At 41.3% G+C, this 22,915-nt stretch overlaps 1 protein-coding gene across 29 annotated transcripts in view; it reads left to right on the forward strand.

Annotated features, from left to right (window-relative positions):
• Positions 1 to 22,915, forward strand: part of IQSEC1 (IQ motif and Sec7 domain ArfGEF 1) — a 465,124-nt gene that overhangs the window by 240,694 nt on the left and 201,515 nt on the right. For 2 of the 29 annotated variants that reach the window (XM_072989691.2, XM_078385381.1), the window contains exon 1: positions 14,253 to 18,602. The exons of the other annotated variants lie outside the window; for them this stretch is intronic. In XM_072989691.2, the coding sequence (XP_072845792.2) occupies positions 18,535 to 18,602 (68 nt within the window). In that variant the 5' untranslated portion in view covers positions 14,253 to 18,534. Of the gene's footprint in view, positions 1 to 14,252; positions 18,603 to 22,915 lie in introns of those variants that run through there. 29 annotated transcript variants of the gene reach the window in all.

The following is a 22,915-nucleotide window of genomic DNA, read 5'->3' on the forward strand; positions in this document are numbered from 1 at the left end:
CATGACCTGAAATGGAAATCTGAGTAGCACTTGTTTAAACAGTGTTTTGTGTGTGGATGTTTGACAGTACCACTGAGATTTTTGCTGTTCTTTTGTACTAGAAGTCTGTAAAGGGATTAAATATTTGGCTGAGATAAAGCTATGAATTCTATACTATAAAGGCAGCAAGATATATTAAATGTACAAGTGGTTTAAAACTAACAGAAGAAAATCATGAGACCAGCATGACACTCTATCCAGTATTATGAACTCAGATCTTGAACCAGTTTAGAAACACTTTGGTAGAAAAGATCATGGTGAAGTGATTTTGAGTACTGAAATAGGAGGATATGACTCTGCACAGAGCCTTTAGATTCACTGAGTCACCTTATGTCAGTCACACTCAGTTTGATCTACTTCGCATGGTTTATGTATGAATAAAGAAAGAAGAGCACACATATCTGAAAGGTAGGATATAATCATAAGTAATGGGCCTGGGTGTCAGATGCATTGTTCATATAATCATAAGAAAGAAAAATGATATAACTGGCAAAGATACAGTAAAATACAGCCATGTCTGCAGTGATGATCTGTGAATAAATTTGATTAATTCGTGGTCCCATCTCCCATTCCCAAAAATAAAATAAGTCATTTGTAGGTACTATGGCAGTATTGCTACTGCCGGAGTAAAGAGTAAAGACTAACTGCCTTACAGAATAACAAAACTTTCTTGGAAAATACCTGGAAGAAACAATGTAGCTTAAGTAGTTCATTCATTGCTGTTGGTTATTTCAGAATAACAGCTTTTCATTTGCAAAATTTAATTACCCTCTATATCTTAATAATGTAAGAATCTCGATAATGCAAAATCACTTCTAGCATCTTCATGCAATATCCCTTTTTCTGCTGTTGCTCCCTTTTTATACTTAGTGGCAAAAGTAGTTAACATCATTGCTGGATAGCTTAATGGTTTAGGCATCTGGCTGCTGAGTCAGAAGTTGGGAGTTCAGTTCCACCACTGTGCCTTCTTGACAGGGGTGGGAATCAATGATCCATAGGGTCCTGTGGTTCTAAGCTTATGATATTATGATATTATTACAGCAGTCCAAATGACTAGATATTAGCAGCTTTTGAAAACCAAAAAGCTATGCCACTTCTGAATACTACTTTCCTTGGTGAACTGTAGCCAGAGCTAGATTAGATTAGGCATCTTTCAGTCTCGAGAGACTGTGGTAACGTACTCTGAATAGAGGTCTTAGAACAGCATCTAGTGTGGCTGAGAAGGCCAATTCGAGAGTGACAATCCCTTACACACTGAAGACAAATACAATCTGTCCCCTGTCCAGCTCCCTGATTTTGCTGGTTTTGTGACTGCCTCTTTGACTCAGCCTGCAGGACAAGTGTCTCTTCAAATTGAGAGAGGCCATGCTTCACCACCTGCCTCCAAGCTGAATGCTCAGATATCAAGGTTTCCCATCTGTTGAGGTCCGTTCCTTAAGGCCTTCAGATCCGACTTGCAGATATCCTTGTATCCAAGCTGTGGTCTCCCTCTGGGGCGCTTTCCCTGCACTAATACTCCATACAGGAGACCTTTGGAAATCCAACCATCTGCCATTCTCATGACATACCCGAGCCAATGTAGACGTCGCTGTTTCAGTAATGTATACATGCTAAAAATTCCAGCTCGTTCTAGGACTACTCTATTTGGAACTTTGTCTTGCCAGATGATGCCAAAAATGCATCGGAGACAACGCATATGGAACGTGTTCAGCTTCCTCTCCTGCCATGCACAAAGAGTCCGGTACTCACTGCAGTACAGGAGTGTACTCAGGACACAGGCTCTATAGACCTGGATCTTGGTACAGTATATGCCATGAGTTTCTTATTAAGCCATATTCTCCAGCTCGACATCTAGGGAGAGAGTGTCAGAGATCATTGAGCCAAGGTACACAATTCTTGTGTGAAGATGGTAATAGAGGGAGGTGAGTCCACACCCTGGCCCATGACTTGTGTTTTCTTCGGGCTCATTGTTAATCCAAAGTCTTGGCAGGCCTTGCTAAAGCGATTCATAAGTTGTTGGAGGTCTTCAGCAGAATGGGCAACAACAGCTGCATCATCGGTGAGGAAGTCGCGCATGCATTTCAGCTGGACTTTGGTCTTCATTCTCAATCTAGAGAGATTAAAGAGCTTTCCATCTGATCTAGTCCAGAGATAGACACCTTCTGTTGCAGTTCTGAAAGCATGCTTCAGCATGACAGCAAAAAAGATCCCAAACAAGGTTGGTGCGAGGACACAGCCCTGTTTTACTCCACTTCAGATGTCAAAGAGATCTGATGTTGAGCCATCAAAAACTACTGTGCCCTTCATTTTCTCATGAAAGGACCTGATGATGTTAAGGAGTTGAGATGGACATCCAGTCTTGGGAAGTATTTTAAAAAGCTAACCAACTCAAAGGCCTTTGTAAGACCTATGAAGGCCACAAAGAGTGCTGTCGTAGTTCCCTACATTTCTCCTGTAGCTGTTTGAGGGAAAATACTATGTCAGTGGTGGCTCTGTTAGCTCGAAATACTGTGATTCTGGATAGACTCTGTCTGCAAGAACCTGGAGTTTCTTTAGCACAACACGAGCAAGCAGCTTCCCTACAATGCTGAGAAGAGAGATGCCACAGATGTTATTGCAGTTGCCCCGTCTCCTTCGTTCTTATACAATGTGACGATGTTTGCATCCTTCATGTCCTGTGGTACGCCACCTTCCCTCCAACAAAGACAAAAGACTTCATACAGCTCAGTGTTGATTACAGTATCTCTTTATAGCACTTCAGCACTTCAACAGGGATGTTATCCTTCCCAGGTGCCTTGCCAGAAGCGAGGGAATCCAAGGCCGCTTTTATTTCTGCTAAAGTTGTTTCGCTGTCCAACTGTTCCAAGACAGGCAGGCACTCTGTTATTTAATAACTCTTCGGTTACTAAATTCTTTTTAGAATATAGCTCATAGGTCTGCACCCAGCAATCCATCTGTTGTGCTGGGTCCTGGATGATCACCCTTGTAGCAGATTTCAAAGGAGCAGATTTCTTCTGTATTGGATTTAAAGCCTGCTTGATCCCATCATACGTTCCCTTGATGTTACCTGTGTCCACTGCTATCTGTATCTGAGAGCAGAGCTGAAGCCAACAATCGTTAGGACATCTCCTGGCAATGTGCTAGACTTTGCTATGAGCAACTCGAAGAGCCTGCAAGTTGTACTCACTAGGGCTGGCTTTGTATGTTGCTAGAGCTCTCCTCTTTTCCTCAATGGCTGGCATCAACCCCTCCGAATGGGCTTCGAACCAGTCTGCTGTCTTTTTGGTCTCCTTGCCAAATGTAGACAAGGTGGCATTATAAACAGTGTTTTTGAAATGTTCCCATCATTCAGGTGCATTTGCATCAGCCGGGTTTCCTCAAGTACTTGGTCATATTCCTCCACTTTTCTTTGATCGCAAGTTTTGCTGATGTCAATACATGGTCTTCCTTCCTTTTTGATGTGATACAATCTCTTTGTTCGCAGTTTTACCCTACTACACATCAGGGAGCTTTCAGTATCACAATCAGCACCCTGATAGCTGTGTGTGATCATAATATTAGGAAGGCTAGTGAGGATCAAATCTTGCTGATGCCAATGCTTCGATCTTGGATGTCTCCAGGAAACTCTACGTTGAAGCTTCATACTGTATTAAAGAACATATGGCTGACACAAAGACCATAGTAACAGCAAAACTCCAGCAAGTGCTGGCCATTTTCATTCATCTTCCCAATGCCAAAACAGCCTGGACAAATGGGCCAAGAATTGTGATCAGCATCACAGTCTCTGAGAATGAACAGTGGCTCTCTCTCGGGGATTTTTTTGGGGACGTGGTGGCGCTGTGGGCTAAACCGCAGAAGCCTATGCTGCAGGGTCAGAAGACCAAGCAGTCGTAAGATCGAATCCACGCGACGGAGTGAGCGCCCATTGCTTGTCCCAGCTCCCACCAACCTAGCGGTTCGAAAGCATGCAAATGCGAGTAGATAAATAGGTACCATCTCGGTGGGAAGGTAAACAGCGTTCCGTGTCTAAATCACACTGGCCATGTGACCACGGAAAGATTGTCTTCGGACAAACGCTGGCTCTATGGCTTGAAGAGCGGGATGAGCGCCGCCCCCTAGAGTCGGACACGACTGGACAAAAAATTGTCAAGGGGAACCTTTACCTTTACCTTTACCAGATTGTAGTTTGTCTTTGACTTTTTTGTAGACGACAGTGTTGGTGCAGATGCACTACTGAAGGTGACCATTCCTGCTGATGAGTGGAACTGCAGAGACAGGATTCTTTCACTCCCCACAGTAGGTAGAACCATGTTTCTCAGCAGAGTATTTCTGACCACAAAGCCAACACCATATTCCCTGATCTCTGAACTGTAGCCATGTATTTATCTCCACCCCTTGTTTCCAATATGGTATGCACAGCTCAGTAGTTAGGTATCTGGCTGCTGAGACAGAGGTTGGGATTTGGATTCCCCACTGTGTGTCCATGAAAAGGGATTGGCCTCAATGATCTATAGGGTCCCTTCCAGCTCTGAGGTTCTAGGAATATTACTATTATTTAATCTGTTGAACAATATAATGTTACTACAGACTACGTAAAGAATGACTAAGTCAAGTGTTCTTTCCTTTAGCAACTTCTACAATGTGCTTTCAACAGCTAGCTTGTAATAGTCCAAGTGAAAAATGTTATTTAACAGTGCATTAAAAATAACACAGAAAGTGAGAACTGGCATATTTCCATCTCTGGAAAGAATTTTTTTAAACATTCTTTCAAAGTCAATGACTCATTAAGGTCTTGAGAAGTCGTTACATTCTTTACAAGACGACAGTTGGAAATTACATTTCCATGCTAAACTGTACTCATTTCAGCTATGACATCAAACTAGTTTCCATGGATATTGCTGCCATCATAACTAAACCAGTAGATTTCCAGAATATGGTGCAAGTCTGTGGATATGTGTAATATGACAGCAACAAAGTCAGTGATTTTATTAAGGTCTCACTAAGAAACACATTCTGCACGTTATATACAAAGGTAGTTTGCTGCTGCATCACCATAGCGAATGTAATATGCACTCTGTCCCAACAGGTCTTCAACATACAATTTACTGCATTTGTTCTGTTTGCAGCAGTTAGCACAAATAAGTAGTGCAACTGATGGCGGGTCGGCTGAGATAGTTGTTTATGGGAGTTCATCTACACTACACAGTTAAAGCAGATACTGCTTTCATTTTCATACTTAAGGTATTCTGGGATTTGTAGTTTGATGAGGTGCATAAAATTCTTTGCTGTAGATCAGGGCTTTCTACCAGGCAGTTCTAAGTACCTTGCCAAACTGCAAATAATAGGATTTCATAAGAAGGAACTATGAAAAAATATAGCTGTAATATCAAACAGCTATAACTTACAGCCATGGAATTGTGGCAGTTAAAGTAATGTCAAACAGCTATAATATAGCTGTGTAATGTAGGTGTAATAATTTGGAATATGTGTTGGTGTAAATTTAAATAGACTCTGAGTCACATGGTGTCATGTGGTATTTGAACTGCAGTTTGCATTCCCTTGAAACAAACGTTTAATCTGGTGTTTCTGAAGGGGCATCCTTGCCAGACACATGCACTCTCCCTCCTGACCAAGGCTGGAATTCAGAGAGGGGTGTGTGTGTGCGTGCGTGCGTGTGTGTGTGCATGTGTGTGTGTGCATGCGCACCCTGGGTATGTGTGCCTGGAGGAGGTAAATGCAACATGAAACAGCTGAGAAAGCCTGTGCTAGAAAAGCCTTCATGTGCACAGTGGTTCCTTGTGAGCATTGCCATGTGCAAGAGAGCCGGGTGGTGACGGGCAGCTAACACATACTGCAAACATGAAAACAAAACATATGTACACATAGCCAGGGTGGAGGAGACACAGGCTGAAGCTGGCTGGGGGTGGGGAGAAGAGACAGGCGGCAGTGGCAGCGTTTTGCTTGCCTGCCTTTCGGCTGCTGGTTCTGAGGTTTGCACTCAGTGCGGTGAAGAGACACCTCCTTGGGTTAATCTTGCCGTATCCATCTCTCCACTCCCGGACTGGAAGCAGATTGGGCAAGCAAGCAAGTGGCAGGGAACTCCTGCATGCTGCTTGACACCTGGGCTTCCCCAAACCCCCGCTTTTAATACAAAAATAGCACTGGCAAGTGGCGGATTAACGTGGAGAGAAGCGTTCACATAGGGGGAGTCAATTTAAATGAGTGGATGCTATATCCACATTCAAATAAATGGACATCTGGGAGAGGAGTAAAAAGAACAACAAGACTCTCCTGCTCCAGGAAACATTTCCTTATCAAATTAATCTGTTCTTACATATGCATCATGTATTCACCCAATTTTTAGCAATTAAAAAAAAAAGCTAAACCTGAGTTAAACAGGTTTTGTTTTAGCAATGTAACCACCTTCTCAGTCACTCTTCCCAGTGCCCGTCCTACAATGAGGCTAAAGTAGCCACCTTAGCCAGTGGAATCGCAGCAGGAGCAGCAGCAAATTAAACTCCTGCCCAACAATGGCCCTGATAGCATTTCACCTCTCTCTTCAACCCATGCTTCAATTTCCTGTTTCTGCCACCAGGCCACCTTCTTCACAGCCATGTGCCACTGTCATAATTGTTGCTTGTTTGCCTGCAGTCGCCTCCCTCTAAAAGCCCTAGCAGCAGCACAAAGCAGCATTGTGTCTATAGCTAATGCTTCTTTACAGAAGGGGGTAGTCATGCTTGGTAAATAAGCAGAGTGTCAGCTGCAATGAGGGACTGAGGAGTGATCTGACAATAAGAAAGATTGGGATAGATAGTGGCAGCAGCACATCTCTTCCTGTTTCAGGCAATGGTAGGGCATGGCCGCTACTGCTTTTTACCTTTTCGTTTTATGCATTCGCCTTGAGACAAAGATCCTGGCTTGTATGAAGTAAGAGAGCCTCATGATGTCAGACTGGGGAAATCTGGCTTAATGTTAGTTTGCAAACAATGAAAATGAACCAAAGTCTTACCTATCCCAGTGCCTGTTTGCAGTTTCATAAATCATGGTTTTATGAAATGGCAAAATTTGCTTGAATGAAACCATTCAGTCACATAGAAAATAACTGTTTAACTTCAATGGTTTTGGTTGCACAGAACCTTAAGACCTGCATTGCTTCTTGTCTGCCTTCATCTTGTTTACAATATATTTGAACAATGGAGACCCCACTCAGGGAGTTATTAGCCTTAATTTGGATGCAGCTTGAAAGGAAGGCACAGATGTTATAGATCATGTGTGTCATTATGATCATCTGTTTTCACTTTTGTTTAGATCCATCTTTTGTTTCAGTGACTGGTAATGGTGTTAAGAGATTAATTGGTTTTACTAGAGCACATTGTTGGTTGCTAACAACAATAGCAGGAAACATTGTCAGTTCTAGCACTGTTCTCAATATGCAGAGTGCCAAAGTGGTAGTTTCAACAGCAAAAGCAACATGATTGCATCTAACTGTTTCAGTAAAATTTCATTTCATTTAAAAAGGAGACTGCACACTCATAGAGAGACATATGTTTCTGAATCCATATCTTGAACATTATTAAATTTGGCAAGCACTGTGACTGCAGCATTTTGAAAAATGAACAATGAGCATACACCCCACTTTTTGTTTGGGTTTTGAGAGAATGGAACCATATGCTCAGTATTGCAGCATCATCAACATGGAGGTCAAGGACAACATAATATTCAGGAAATATTGCTTAATGTAGCTCCTATGGAAATAAAAGGATGTTGGAGATTATCTATGTGTGGAATAAGTAAGCAGTTGGGAAGAATTAGTCACATAGGAAATGTGACTGTACTATTCAGGAAAAGAGTAGCGTTTTACTGTTGCATACATGCATTTTCTTTGAAATAGAAGTCAACACCTTCCCTTCTTTAGCCTGATCTGGTGCATATATTTACATGCAAGTAAATGATTGTATTCAGTAAAAATTTCTTCCCAGTAGATGTTTATAGGTAATTGGAAGAATCATCTGAATCACGAACTATAAATAATCTTCACTGCTTGGGGACTGCCGTGTATCACAAGAGACAATGACAATGTGTTATAAATCAAAAGGGTGGGGTGGGAGAATGAACAGAGATCTGTTCTGAACTTATATACAGAGTTCACCATCAAGGTTGTTAGGAACAAATGGTTTGCTTTCACTTGACAGTGACTTCATCCAGAGCAGGCCTGTGAGTCACAATGCCTGCTGTACAGCTCTCCAAGGAAGACAGTGTTAGATAAATTTGCTGCAGTTGCTGAGCAGCTGAGATAGCATACGCTATTGTTCCATGTGATTTTAATAACATGCCATATACATTCTGCAGAGGGATCTAGCCTCATAATAAAATAATGGAAGACAGTCAACCGAAACAAACTTCCAAATAACAACACAGAGCAACTGCATGAATAATGTAAAAGCTTTCAGCAACTTTCCACGCAATACAGTCAGTACATGTAGATCTTGCCATTTGTGGCCTTGTTGTCCAATGATAAAATGCATATTAAGCACCTGTAATCTTAACAGTATAAATAGGTCTGAAGTTAGAAATAACAGCTGCTTATTTGGGATTCACTATGAAATCCCTGGTGCTCTGGTCCATGGGGTCACGAAGAGTCGGACACCACTTAAGGACTAAACAACAACATGGGGGGAAAAAGAATTTTGCTCACTTGATATTTTTTCAGCCTCAATCATCTTTCCATGCCTTGTAAAACTAAAATGTAGGCAGGGGTATGTCTAATGCAGGCAAACAAGGTTTTGGGCTTTTGTTAAGTCCCCTGTTATCAGGATATGTCTTGTTTTTTGTTTGTTTTTTTGATGGATTAGGAGTCTCGAGTTCTTTTATGCACCCCTAAGAGTTAACTTCTATGTGAATAAATCCTCTCTAACGAAAAAGCAGCCAAGCTACCATGGTTTAGAAGCAGAAAGGCCCCTTCAGCTATGTATCTATGTGTGTTTACAGGACACAGCATCAAACACATGTTTATAACAGCTGCCTTCTGTCTGATGAAGAAACATGGCAATCAACCCCTTCTATACCCATTCTAATGGCTGTTCCTGAAATGCTGCCAGCTGCTTAAGTAACAAGTGATGTAACCATTTTTATTGAAGAATTAACTCAGCATAACTGTGCAAAATAGCTGTGGCCATAGGAACAGATCTTAGCTAGAATCCATTCAGGATTCATGTAGGCCAAATTTCAGATTTCATCAGATGGTTATCAGAGTTCATAAAAAGGTCAATAGGTGAGTTAAGGATGCTATGGATATCTGATCATTGTCGAGATGTCATCCTTAGAATCAAATCTAAGATAGCTAATCCTTTCATTTCTTCCTCCAGTTTTTGTAGGAGAAAATTATCAGCAACAAAAATCAGGAATTTATTTGAAGGGCCATGTTTGGCAGAATTTACCTTTCAGTTGATATAAGGGTAATTAAAAAATGGAGGACAGATTAAGTGCTAGATAATTTTAAGCAGGCTAATGTTATCCCTATCTTCAAAAAGGTCAAAGAGAAGGAACTACTGAGCCATGAGCCTAACATCAATGTCAGGGAAGATTCTGGAGCAGATTATAAAGTGCCCAGTCTACAAACATCTTGAAAACAATGCAGCGATAACTAGAAACTAACACAGATTTGTCAAGAATTAATTCTCCCAGACTGATCTTATCTCATTTTTTAATCAGGTAAGCTCCCTGTCAGAGGTTGTGAATTCTGTAGTCATAATATATTAAGGCTTTCAGCAAAGCTTTTGACAAAGTACCCACTGACAAAAAAAAAAAAAAGCCTATATGGACTGGATACAACAACTATCAGGTGGATACAAGTTGGTTACAGAATTATACTTAGAGAGTGCTATTTCTCCAGCCGTATTGCTTCCTCAAAATGTCGTCCAGCAGAGCTGTTTCAAGTGGTCCGGGATCTTCTTCAACCGGGAAATCTGGTGGAGGTTCCAGACTGCTCATCAGCTCGCTGTGATGAGTTTGCCATCCATTTTGAGGGGGAAATTGCTCAGATTCGCAGTGGGTTGGACTCCACAGTTACTGCAGAATCAGAGGATGTGTCCAGTGTGCCGTGCTTAAGTCAAGTATTAATGGATGAGTTTCAATTGTTGAGACCTGAGGATGTGGACAGGGTACTTGGATCTGTCCGTTCTACCACCACTCCGCTCAACCCTTGCCCATCCTGGCTAATTGGAAGATCAGCCAGGGGGGTTCGCACCTGGATCCAGGAGGCCATGAATGCCTCTTTGAGAGAGGGAGTGGTCCCTACCACCTTGAAAGAGGTGGTAATTCGTCCACTCCTTAAAAAGCCTAACCTGGACCCAAGGCTGGTGGCTAGCTATCGACCAGTAGCGAACCTCCTTTATTTGGGCAAAGTGTTGGAGCGGGTTGTGGCTGGGCAATTCCAGGTGCTGCTGGATGAAACGGATTTTCTGGATCCATTTCAATCGGGTTTCAGGCCGGGTTTTGGCACAGAGACTGCCTTGGTCGCCTTTGCCGATGACCTTTGCCGGGAGAGAGACAGTGGGAGTGTGACCCTGTTGACACTCCTGGACCTCTCAGCGGCTTTCGACACCATCGACCATGGTGTCCTTCTGGATAGGCTGGCTGGGTTGGGATTTGGGTCCAGAATCGAGCTGCACGGCTGGTGAGTGGTGCGGACGCTAGGGAACATATCAAGCCGATTCTGGTTAAGCTACATTGGCTACCAGTTGCTGGCCGGGCCCAATTCAAAGTTCTTGTTTTGACATATAAAGCCCTAAACGGCTTGGGCCCTGGATACCTGAAGGACCGCCTCCTTCCATATGAACCTACCCGGCAGTTAAGATCTAGCCAGGGGGCCCTTTTGAAAGAGCCATCCCTCAAGGAGGTAAGAGGGATGGCTTGTAGAGAAAGGGCCTTTTCGGCAGCTGCCCCCAGACTATGGAATGCCCTCCCGACTGAGATTTGTCTGGCGCTGACATGGATGACATTTCGGCACCAGGTCAAAAGCTTCCTGTTCCGGAAGGCTTTTACTTGAAATAATATTAGCTGTGGGTCTAGTGGCAATTTATATATATATATATATTAATTGCGTTTTAATTGTTCTGAATTTTTATTGTATTTTAAATGTTGTAAGCCATTTGGGTAGTGTGGGCGGCATATTAAATAAATAAATAAATAAATAAATAAATAAATAAATAAATAAATAAATAAATAAATAAATAAATAAATAAATAAAGGCTCTTTCTCAGATTGGAAGGAGATAACAGGCACAGTACCACAAAGTTCAGTCCCAGGCCCAATGCTTTTCAGTATTTTTATTAATGATTTGGATGAGAGTATACAGAGAATGCTGATAAAATCTGTGGATTACAAAATATTGGATGGAATAGCTAATGCCCTGGAAGACAGGAACAAAATTCGGAAAGATCTTGAAAGGCTAGAGCATTGGGCTCAAAAACAACAGAATGAAATTTAACAGGGATAAGTGTAATACACAGTTGCAGAATTATGGGCACTTAGCTCAATAATACTATGAGCAAGAAGGATCTTGGAATTGTTGTACATCACAAGCTGAATATGAGCAGGTAGTGTAATGGAGCTGCAAAAAATGTAAATGCTATTTTAGACTATGAAGAGCCTTGTGGTGCAGTGGGTAAGCTGCTGCATTGCAGCCAAAATTGTGCTCACGACCTGGGGTTCAATCCCAGGTAGCCGGCTCAAGGTGGACTCAGCCTTCTATCCTTCCAAGGTTGGTAAAATGAGTACCCAGCTTGCTGGGGGGGCAATGTGTAGCCTGCATAATTAACTAGAAAACCACCTACAGAGTGCTTGAAGCGCTATGGGGTGGTACATAAGCAGCATGCTTTGCTTTTATATTAACAAAAATATAGTACATTAAATTAGAGATTGACACAAAGTGCTGGTGCAGCGGTTTGTAATGGTTTGTTCTTCAGACACAGAGATGTTCCACAGCCCCCTGGCTTCCCTTCTCCACCTCCTCCAGTGAGTGCCCACTCAGAGTCAGTGTTCCAGGCTTCCGCACTTTGTCCTCTGAGTAAATACCCTCCAGAGGAGACAGGGAAGGAAGCCAGGGCACCTACAGAACACCTGTGTTTCCAAAGGATGAATCATTATGAATTGTTTAACTGGCAGTTCATGTCCATCTCTAATCCAAATCACGTGAAGTGCTGCTCTCCTCTATTTGACACTGATTAGACCTCATCTAGAGTGCTGTATCCAGTTCCAGACTCCACACTTTATTAGGGATGCTGACAAACTGGAACAAGTTCAGAGGACAGCAACAAAGATAATTAGGGCACTATGAGAAAAAATGGAAAGAAGTGTGCAGGCTCTCGAGAAAAGAGAGATATAGCATTTGTCAAATACTTGAAAGGTTGTTGGATATAACTGGAGAAGGATCTGTTCTCAGTCATTCTATAGTGCAGGACATGTAAAAATGAGCCCAAGCTAAAGGAAGCCAGATTTTGGTTGAAAGGCAACCTATAAATAAAACAAATAAACAGATATCAGGAAAAACTCCCTAACGTTGTTCATGAGCAAGATTTGGATAAACAGAGGCTTGCCTGATGGCTAGTACAAAGGCAGAGAGAAGGTCAGGTGCATCTTTAGGTGCTCCAGTTCACAACAGAATGTCTTTCTGTGCTGGGCATTGGTCTGTATCTACAAATCCTAGTATCCCTGACAGGAAAATGATGATATGCACGCCATCATCATTGAGCAGAACTTGTGAATTTTGCTATATAGTCTTGGAATAATGTATGTGTCCAGTGTTTAGTAGCAGTCTCACAAATGAGGTATCTTGCCAGCTTTTTCTTTTCTAGCTTTGATGATGGAAGCATTTAGCTGGCATGTGTAGGCCCTTTAAAGTTAGTTAAACAATTTACTGGGCATACAGACAAATAGACAGATAATGGAAACATTTAGTTCTTTCTGATGGCATACCAAATCAAAAAGAGCCCAAGGAGGATGGTAATAAATACTATAATGCATGTGCAGATAAATGTATCCTGACAGAAATACTGGAAAATGGTAACTGGGGACTGGGTTGAGACTATTATTAGCAACGGGACTTTATATAAAAGAATGTAATGAGATTGTGCTATGCCTAGAATAAAGCTTAATGAAATGTATATCTAAAATAAATCTTAAAACTATTTTTTCTTGAATTCTTATAGAGCATCTTACTTATGTTTAGGATATTTATATGAACAGTTGGTAGACTTGATACCTTAGTCTTATTCTGTAACCTTCCCAGAAAAGCCTGAATTGCCTACAGATGTGATGTTCTACAATGCACCAATTTCCTTATACAGTGGTGCCTCGTATAACGAGTGCACTGTTTAACGACGAATCCGCATACCGATGCGGATTTTGCGATCGCAAAAGCGATCACATACCGATGGCCCCTATGGGGAAAAATCGCTTTGCGATTTTTCCCCATAGGCACCATTTCCCCCCAGGTGGGCGGTGCTTGCCTCCGAGCACCAGCGGTGGACGCTTCCCTGGAGGTTGCTCTGAAGGCAGCGCCGCCCATCTGGACGGTGCTGCCCTCAAAGCAACCTCCAGGGAAGCGTCCACCGCCGGCGCTCGGTAGGGCTTGCCTCCGAGCCCCGGGGTGGACGCTGAGGTTGCTCTGAAGGCAGCGCCGCCCATCTGGGTGGTGCTGCCTTCAAAGCAACCTCCAGGGAAGCGTCCACCGCCGGCGCTCGGTAGGGCTTGCCTCCGAGCCCCGGGGTGGACGCTGCGGTTGCTCTGAAGGCAGCGCCGCCCAGCTGGGAGGTGCTGCCTTCAAAGCAACCTCTGGGAAAGCGTCCACCGCCGGTGCTCGGAGGCAAGCCCCGCAGCTAGGCGGGGCTTGCTTCCGAGCACCGCCGGTGGAGGCTGAGGTTGCTGTGAAGGCAGCGCCGCCCAGCTGGGAGGCGCAGCCTTCAGAGCAACCTCCAGGGAAAGCGTCCACCACCAGTGCTCAGAGGCGAGCCCTGCCCAGCTAGGGGGAGAAGGCGGCGAAGGTTCAGGGCGCCCACGGTGGACGCTTCGCTGGAGGTTGCTCTGAAGCCTGGCTTCAGAGCAACCTCCGGGGAAGCGTCCGCCGCGGGGGCTCTGAACCTTCTCCCCCCAGCTGGGCGGCGCAACCTGCGGGGAGGCGTCCACATCCGAAGCAAGCGCTGCCCGGCTGGGGGAAAATGGCCGCCCGCAGCGTTTTCACGCCTCGCTTACCGAGGCAGCAAAAATGGCGGCCGGATCGGGATTCTTCGCTTACCGGTGAGTTTTCCCCCAATAGGAACGCATTAAACAGAGTTTAATGCGTTCCTATGGGTTTTCCCCTCCTGCATAGCGAAGAATCCGGATAGCGACGTTAATCCTGGAATGGATTAATGTCGCTATGCGGGGCACCACTGTATTCAAAAAATACAATTTCCTAAAAGAATGCACTTAAGTGGCCAGAAATGTTTTTAACATGTTTATTCTCTGTGAGAAAGGATTATTTCAACTCTAATTGAAATTAGGAGATATTTCTCTAGGAGAGGTACTGTAACTATCACCCGTTTTTACAATTTAGATTTCCCAACCCCAGAAAATACAATTGTCTTTTGAAAATAAACACAATTATCTATATGTGTACTGCATTTTGATTACATTAGAAGGGTATAATTTCTTTCATTTGGCCTTGCATTTCTCTTAGCCACTCATAAAAATGGAGGGGAAAATAGTATTGTTGAAACTGCAGAATTATTCTGGCTCAGTGCTCTGTGGAAAGCTAGGTATGTGCCTAGAAAGATACCCAAGTTTGTTAATGAAAGTTATTCTTTGGGTCTTCTTGCATCTGTCAGCCTGCCACCATTATCAAATGACAGAAGCATTCTGCTTATCAGAATTTTCTTTCAGATTAATCAGGAATGATTCTTCGTAAAGGGAAGGAGGCTGGAGATTTGAGGAGAAAATATATTCCTATAGTATTTCTTGTGCTCATAGAAATAAGAAGAAAGGGAAGGGGACTCAGAATATGCTGTTGTGTAATAATTTTTTAGGGTCAACATACTATCATGAGCAATCTTTTGAATTCTCCAGAACTGAACAAAACAACAGGAATAGGTAAAAAAGGGAACCTAGATGGGGAAGTCCCAAAATCTGAGCACTGTAACTGTCTAAAGCAGGAGGGAGCAAAATGTGATAATTGCTTGGTGTCATTTCTGTCTTAGGTGAGCCAGCAGCTGTGATAAAAGATAGTAGTCAGGAGCCGTCAGTATGTCAGAATGGATGGAAAAACCAGAAGGCAGGATTGAAACACGAATCAGGATGAACAAGCAATCAATGGTATATAAAGAACACAACAATGCTTTTTAAATGAATGAGAAAGCTTCCACTAAATAGAAGACCATAGCTCTCCTTTTCATGTTCAGGATGCCCTAATGGCCAGGCTTGACGAATGGAGCCAATATTACTGAGAAGGCACCAGTTTAGTGGGTCTCCATTCAAGTTATCTACGCACCAATCCCAGCATTCCTCCAACTAAATTATATGCAATTCACTTGTAGACTTTAAAATCAGGAAAGGTTCCCTCTTATTGAGTTCTGGCATAAAAATAGTGCATTTAATTGACTGGAATTTTGGGCTTGAATCAGGGATGGTTGTGCTCAAGTTTTTATTCAAATATAGAATTGTTGCTTCGTACCAGAATTTGATTTTTGTGCACAGTTCCACCTACAGCCTGACGATGTGTTTCCTGCCAGTGCCACCAGCTCCTTGGCTACAAAGTCTGTGTTCAGGCCACTGCTGGACTAATGGACTGTAAAAATTATCTGTGAATCAGACCACAGATTGAAAGCATCCAATAAGATTTCTTTATACATTCTGTCCAGTTCTGAAATATGTGAAACAAGCAAATCTTCATATTTACGTCAGAATTATTATAGCTCTTTTTAAATTGTGAAATATGAAATCAAGTCTGTTTATTCAGAAAAAGTATGATGTGTCCCACTTACCTTGTTATTGAGATTTAGCGCTGTCATTTTTTCTTTATTATTTATTTGCACAAACATTTTTATTAGGAAGAGTTACAAAATAGTCTGAAGGTTTTGAAGGACTGTTCTTGCAGCTATTGTATACAAAAAGAGGGAGAAATGAGGGAAGTATTTAGGGTCCTGCTAATAATAATTAAAATAGAAACATTTGTGTTATTTGTTAAATTTTATACATGGAATGGGATTATTATGGTGGTCAGAATATGCTTCCAAAATTATTCTTAGTTTCTGAGGAGAAGACTATGCAGTTCACTGAATGCCACACACAAAATAGGGTACTTTAACCCCTTCAGTCATACACAGCCTGAATTATCTCAGCGAACTCTCTTGGGAGGAATTTGAACTCTGACACCCTCTAAACCACTAAACTATACCAAAGTTTTCACATACATTATTTCAGAACATATAAAACAAAATTCAGCTACGTAACTTTGCACAATGGAAACTGAATCGGGCACCGGGAGCATTTAATTTGGAGTAATTAAAAGCTTCTTATCCCCTTCCTTTTGGGTTCCAAAGCTCCCTAGGGCTCCTTTTTACCTCATAGTCTTTGGGAATCTCAGGATGGGACTGGGGGGAGAGTCTCTATTGGTAAAAAATATCAGCGCTGTGACCCAGTATCAGGACCATCATTAAAAACCAATTGTGGCAATTTTTTACAGTTAAAAGCTCCCCCTGCACCCCATCCAAAAGCTTCTCCAGGGTAAAAAAAAGTCTCTAGGGAGCTTCAGACCCTAACTCTGATCCAGGTTACATTGTGCAAAATCACCCACAGAGTACATATTGTGCTTTGTGAATTAGGAATAATTCCTGTAATGTTTGTACACAATCTTATACGTATAGGATCTTTTTTTAAGCATGTTAGAGGAATATGTTTTCTAATATGTGGATTTTAAATGGCAGAGGAAAGATTTACAGTTACAGTAGCATGAATGTGAGGGATAGCATGGGAAAGAGACACGATTTTAGGGCTCTTAGATATGAGCCCTAGATATGAGCCCTCTTAGAAAGTGTGATGGCAAGAGGAGAAGGGGACGACCGAGGATGAGATGGCTGGACAGTGTCTGCGAAGCAACCAACGTGAATTTGACACAACTCCGGGAGGCAGTAGAAGATAGGAGGGCCTGGCGTGCTCTGGTCCATGGGGTCATGAAGAGTCAGACACGACTAAACAACTAAACGAACGAAGATATGACTACATTGTTGTGAATAAAGCACTGGGACAGCACACAGCATTGTTCTTCACAAGATCAGTGTGAATATAGGAACCTAGTTTTGGCCTACCTCAATCTACAGTGCTTTGTTTACCGGAAAACAAGGCAAGAATTAAAGCATAAAAGCATCCTTGTTCTCAGAGTGATCTGAATTTGCCTCTTTGTTTGTCAGAACTGTAGTATTATAATCTTTATCTTAGTCTCTTTCATCCCTAAGAATCTGTCTGGGAAGAACCCAGTTTAAGTTGCCTCATGAAGTCAATACTGTATAATGGGAGAAGAGAAACACTGATGTTCCAATGAAATTCCTGACATTGCCTGGTGATGGCCTTGGCAAAGTGATGGATAGAGATTGAACCAATTTTTAAATAAGAGATATTATAAAACAAAATCTGGGCACTGTTACATTTATTAAGGTGGCACAGTGAGAAAAATTTAATGCTGAATTTTAAAAGAACACAGTCTTCACTAAAAACAAATTAAATCCTGTATTTTCAATAACATGCCTGTGGGTCTACCCTTAGAAGATCAACCCATATTGTACAAGGTGTGCCTCTCATGCATAAATGCCAGTTTTTTTCTTCTTTTACAGATTCATTTGCATTTCAGCTACATAAGTGTACCTGGGTGTCCTAGCTGACTGACAGAATATTATGTATAATTGAATTTTTAGACAGTAATTCCTGTGTTGTGCGTTCATGCCCCATATTAGAAAATGACTCATTTACTTCTTTTGGCACTGGGAAGGCACCCTTTTTGTTAAAAAAATCCAACTGCTGGACGTTTATACAGTCTCCACTGTATGACGAAAATTTGTTTTTCAAGTACTTGCAGATCTGGCAAATGAAGTTGTGGAATCCTACAGGCAAATGTTTTTAAAACTAGTAAAGCCTATCTATACTATGTTTTCTTAATTTGATAATCTGGAACACTGACATATTATCTTTTAACAGCCCTTGAATAATCCTCCCTTGTTATTGAATAATGTAAATTGTGAAGAAAGCAGTAATTTGAGAACTCAGATGTGAAAGCTGGCTTCCCCCTGTGAGTTGCACATAGTTTAAGGCAGTGGAGGTTTGGAGGAGTCTTTTTTTGAGATCATGAATCACAGTCTGGCTGCCTCCTGGAACTTGGCTAACTTTTGCTCTCCGGCTAGTATTTGAACTGTGCTGTTTGACTGGGTTCTTCGGAATAAGTGGTGTTTTTGCAACGCTGCTGAGGTGGTCATGAAGGGAGATGGCAGTGCAATGTGGAATTTGATGTGGAAGTATTGCATTTCAGTCCGGACAATCAGGTATCATTCTGAATGTGTATGCCTGCCTTCTGGGCTAACTTTGTGTATGGCTATATTCTATTCAAATGTCTCCTCACAAGTGTGCGGCAAAGGCTGAGAAAGGATATTATTCTTGCCATTAAATAGGTTTGAAATCTTAAAATGGTTTACTCTTTTAGATTTTAAGTACTGTAACAGGTATTTCTAATATTTTTCCACATACATATCTTTAAATCATAAATATTGTGTGTTAACATTGGAGGACGTGAGTAAAACGGTAAAAGGGTAGCTCAGTCAGGATGTGCCTTTCTGTTGTAGCATATGGGCTAAACCTTTATATTGCATATCATTTAAAAGCCATCAGTTTTAATACAAAGATAGCCTGTGGCTGCTGTGGAAAAAGCAATTCATGCAATTTATATTTGGCTTGCAGAATGTTGTTCCAAGCACTGCACTGGAGGTTCCAAAGAAGTCTGTTTGGGGAAGGGCACCAGCTAATTGTGTATGTTTTCAGTTGCTTACAGAGTTATTTCATTGTGCGTTTCATGTAATGACTTCTTTATATAGCAAGACGGTATGTTTTGAATTTTTTTTTTATGCAAACCTCCCTCAAGGAAATGCATAATCTAAATAATTGTAGTATTTCACACTACTGTATGTAATTATTCACTGTGCCAAATAAACAGTCTAGTCTGGAACATGAACTTTCACAGCTATTCATTAATAATCATAAAAGTGGATTAACATTAGCCTTAAGAGATTTTTCTTTCTTAAATCTTAAAAGTCTGGTGAAGCAGTAAATCCTGAAGATCTTTATAATAATGAGATTATAGACTTTTTGACTGTAAAGTTTCCCCAAAATATAAAGAATGGTTTGGGGACACGATAAGGGATACTCGTGAAATTAACTTATTTTATTTAGAAACAATTTGAATTATGACTAATATTCAAACGGATGGTATGGACGTTAGATGGTAACCCTTATTAAAAATAAATACCAAGCACTGAATTCTGTCAGTGATGCACAAAGGCAAGGAGTGTGTCACAGAGAAGAACAACACAGGATATGTCAGATGGAAGTTGTGAGTGGCAGATATCTGTTTGTATTCTTTGCTACAAAAAGCAGTGTTTCTTCGTTTGTGGACTGAACTTTCAGATTATTGCTTTCTAAAGTGTTTGTGTTAGCTGTTCCAAACAGGACATTCCAAATTACCTTTTCTTTAAATGTTTGGAATGAGATGGTAGTTTGAAGTGTCAATTGGAAACTGCCTAACTTTCTGGGACCTAGCTGCAGAGTTAACTTTTTCTTATGCAAGTACATTCACAGTCCACTCTCAAGGTTGCTTACCTGTCAGATTTGCCAGCTTAATTCTGAGTTTTGAGACATCCATGTATCCAAATTGCAAGAGCTCTGTTCAAGTATTATAAAAAAGCATGAAAGGAGGCAAGAGTACTTACTCCTATTTACTTCCGTGTTCCTTTCTTCACTTGGAGAGCAACAATGTGAAGCAGAGAGCATGGAGGCTTTGCATGAGGTTTTGAATTCTAATTTTTCAAGCATTCAGAGTCCCCATGCTCAGAGATCCATTGCTCTCTGTGTGAGAAGACTGACACTGGAGGTGATGAAGCTACAGAACTACTCTCCCCCCCTCAAGTTTAACTATTTAAAATATTTGATTACAGCTAAGCAAACAAACCTTTCCCACATCAACTGTTTATAGGTAATGTAGTTCAACTGAATACTGCTAGAGGTGTTTCTGAGAAAACAAAACAGGAAGGTAACTAGAGTGGTCTGATTGATGATTGCCTTCTTCTGGTGTGTATATTTCCTGCCAAAGGGTTTAAAATACAACCCTGTAGCCCATCCCTTTTATCACTTTCCTCATGTAGCATTTTTTGCAAAGGCCCACAGTCAGTTCATCTGAGATACAAAAATGGTGAAAACACTGGGTGGCAAACTGTTTCTTAGTTTTCTACAAGCATTGGCCTATAGAGCTTTAGATTGCCTAATGTCTAAGTCAAGCTGAGTAATGTGCCTGGAGAAAAAATAGAACATCTGAAATAAAATAAAATAAATATCTGAAATACAGCAAATCTGTAAACTATGAATGAATTCAGGATGGCATTTCATGTACATAGCAATACATTAGCTTCAGGGGGAAAAGGTTTGATTAGAAAACCCTGTACAAGTGGTGGCCTAAAAGATAGGGCAGGAAACACACTGTTTATTCAACTGTACCACAAGTAAAACACAACTTACCTTTGTAAGTGTTGACAAAGGGTTCAAAATGATAGTGCTATATGTAGTACAGTAGTTAACTTTATTGACTCTTTAAAATTGTGATAGTATATCAGGCCAAAGACATAAGAAAAAGAAAAGGTCAAAAATGTTGTAGCACCTTATAAACTAACTGCTGTACTGAGCTTTCATGATGGACAAGTCCACGTCCTCAGACAAAGACAGCTACCTTTTTTTTTAAAAAAAGCTAGTCATTGTTGTAGTGTTACAGCTGTGTGTTTATCTCATTAATCTAATATCAGTCACCCACCCCATGAGAACAGAAATGTGTTAATCAGTTTACAGTCCTTGTTTGCAATCTACCATCTGAGGAAGAAGAGATCTAAATTAGTCTGGAACTAGGCCCCAAAACAAAGCAGTGACCAGAATATGGGATGGCTAGGTCAACCATATCCAATTCCCTGATATTTAGGGTCACAACTGGAGACCAGTGGGCCAAACTTTGTGAAAGAAAAGGAGCAGACCCATGTTTACTGGTTTCAGAAAAGAGTGTTGTATGTAAATTAGATCTCCTTTCTCACCACTACCATCTTCACTCCCAGTAGCACTTCCCTGTTAAGAAGTTACCCCCCTCCCTGCAAGCTGTGTACTTCTTTAAAAGGAGGGAAGCTATAATATGTGTCCGCCCCCCCCCCCCCGATCATCAAACTACAGTAATGAATTTGCTACATATCCAGTTTGTAAGGTATGTTCAGGGATGTGGGAACAAAAAGTTCATTTCTTTCCTGAATTCAAAGGCAGTGCTCCTACAAAGACTTGATTTTAGTGTCACTGAAATCCTTGGTCACAGAAGGGCCTTGTGTACATTGCACTTTACCTTCTGTAGTCTGATAAAACATTCCTGATTCTTCCAATTGATTCAACAGTAGTTTCTTTTATGCCTGTCAGGGTGTACAATTCGCTTAACAATGGCTTTTTCGGAGCGATCTTGCACTTCGTTTAACGATTTTCCCTATGGGTGATTTTCGCTTAACGATTTCGGGACCATGCTTCGCATAATGACTAGGTTTTTGGTCCCCTTGTTTCACTTAACGATTTTTTGGCAGCCCCGTTTTTGCTATTTTTAAAATATTCTAAAATGTTTAAAAATGTTTAAAATGCTTGGAATCGTTAGTGCCCCTAATAAAACCTTTGTTAAATTAATTTGGCTTTTTGAATTTTTTTGTGAATTTTTTCTCCCCCATTGAAATGCATTGAAAAGGCTTCAATGCGTTTCAATTGGGGAACCGCATTTCGCTTAACTTTTTTCCTATGGTGATTTTCGCTTAAGGACGGTAATCCGTTCCAATTGGAACGGATTATCCGGTTTTCAATGCATCTCTATGGGAAATGGTGTTTCACTTAACGATGTTTTCACATAGCGATTTTTTTAACCAATTAAAATTGTTAAGCGAGGCACCACTGTACCTTTATTGTGCTGAGGATTCCAGAGCTGTACAGCCATGCAAGTACAAAAACAGAATTATATATGCTATACGCAGGACAAGGACACGGTCAATTGGGTCTTGCATTACAAATGTTTTTAATAGTGTGCCCTGAAGTAGTTTATTCCCAAGATTTGGATTAGTGGTTAGGAATGTAGATTGGAATGGTCTTAGTCAGCAGATCCACAACCCACAGGGAATAAAATTGCAGGGTTTACATAGCTTTATGCTTGCATCTTAAAGTTCCATTTGTAGGGAATGGAAGAAAAGAGTCTATGGTTTTCTTTCAATGTTCCACACATCTGGAAAAAGTAAAACATTTGTTCCTTCAATATGTGAGTTGTCATGGTGCTTTCTCCCTTTCTGTATGAACTTTTTCCATCTTGTTTCCGTACTCTTATATGAGTTATGCTGCATTTTCTGTTTAATTTTTCCCCCCACAAACAAACAGAAAGCTAGCAACTCCCTAGTGTCCTGGTAATAGTTGAAGCAAATTGTATCTGCTACATAAAAGACAAAGCAAAACCTTTGAAGAAACCTAACTTTAAAAAACAGAAAGGATAATGATCAAGCAACTAGAGATAAGAGAAATTAATCACTCTGTGGAATTT

The sequence above is a fragment of the Pogona vitticeps genome, chromosome 2 (genome assembly GCF_051106095.1).
Source record: "Pogona vitticeps strain Pit_001003342236 chromosome 2, PviZW2.1, whole genome shotgun sequence".
Lineage (NCBI taxonomy): Eukaryota > Metazoa > Chordata > Lepidosauria > Squamata > Agamidae > Pogona > Pogona vitticeps.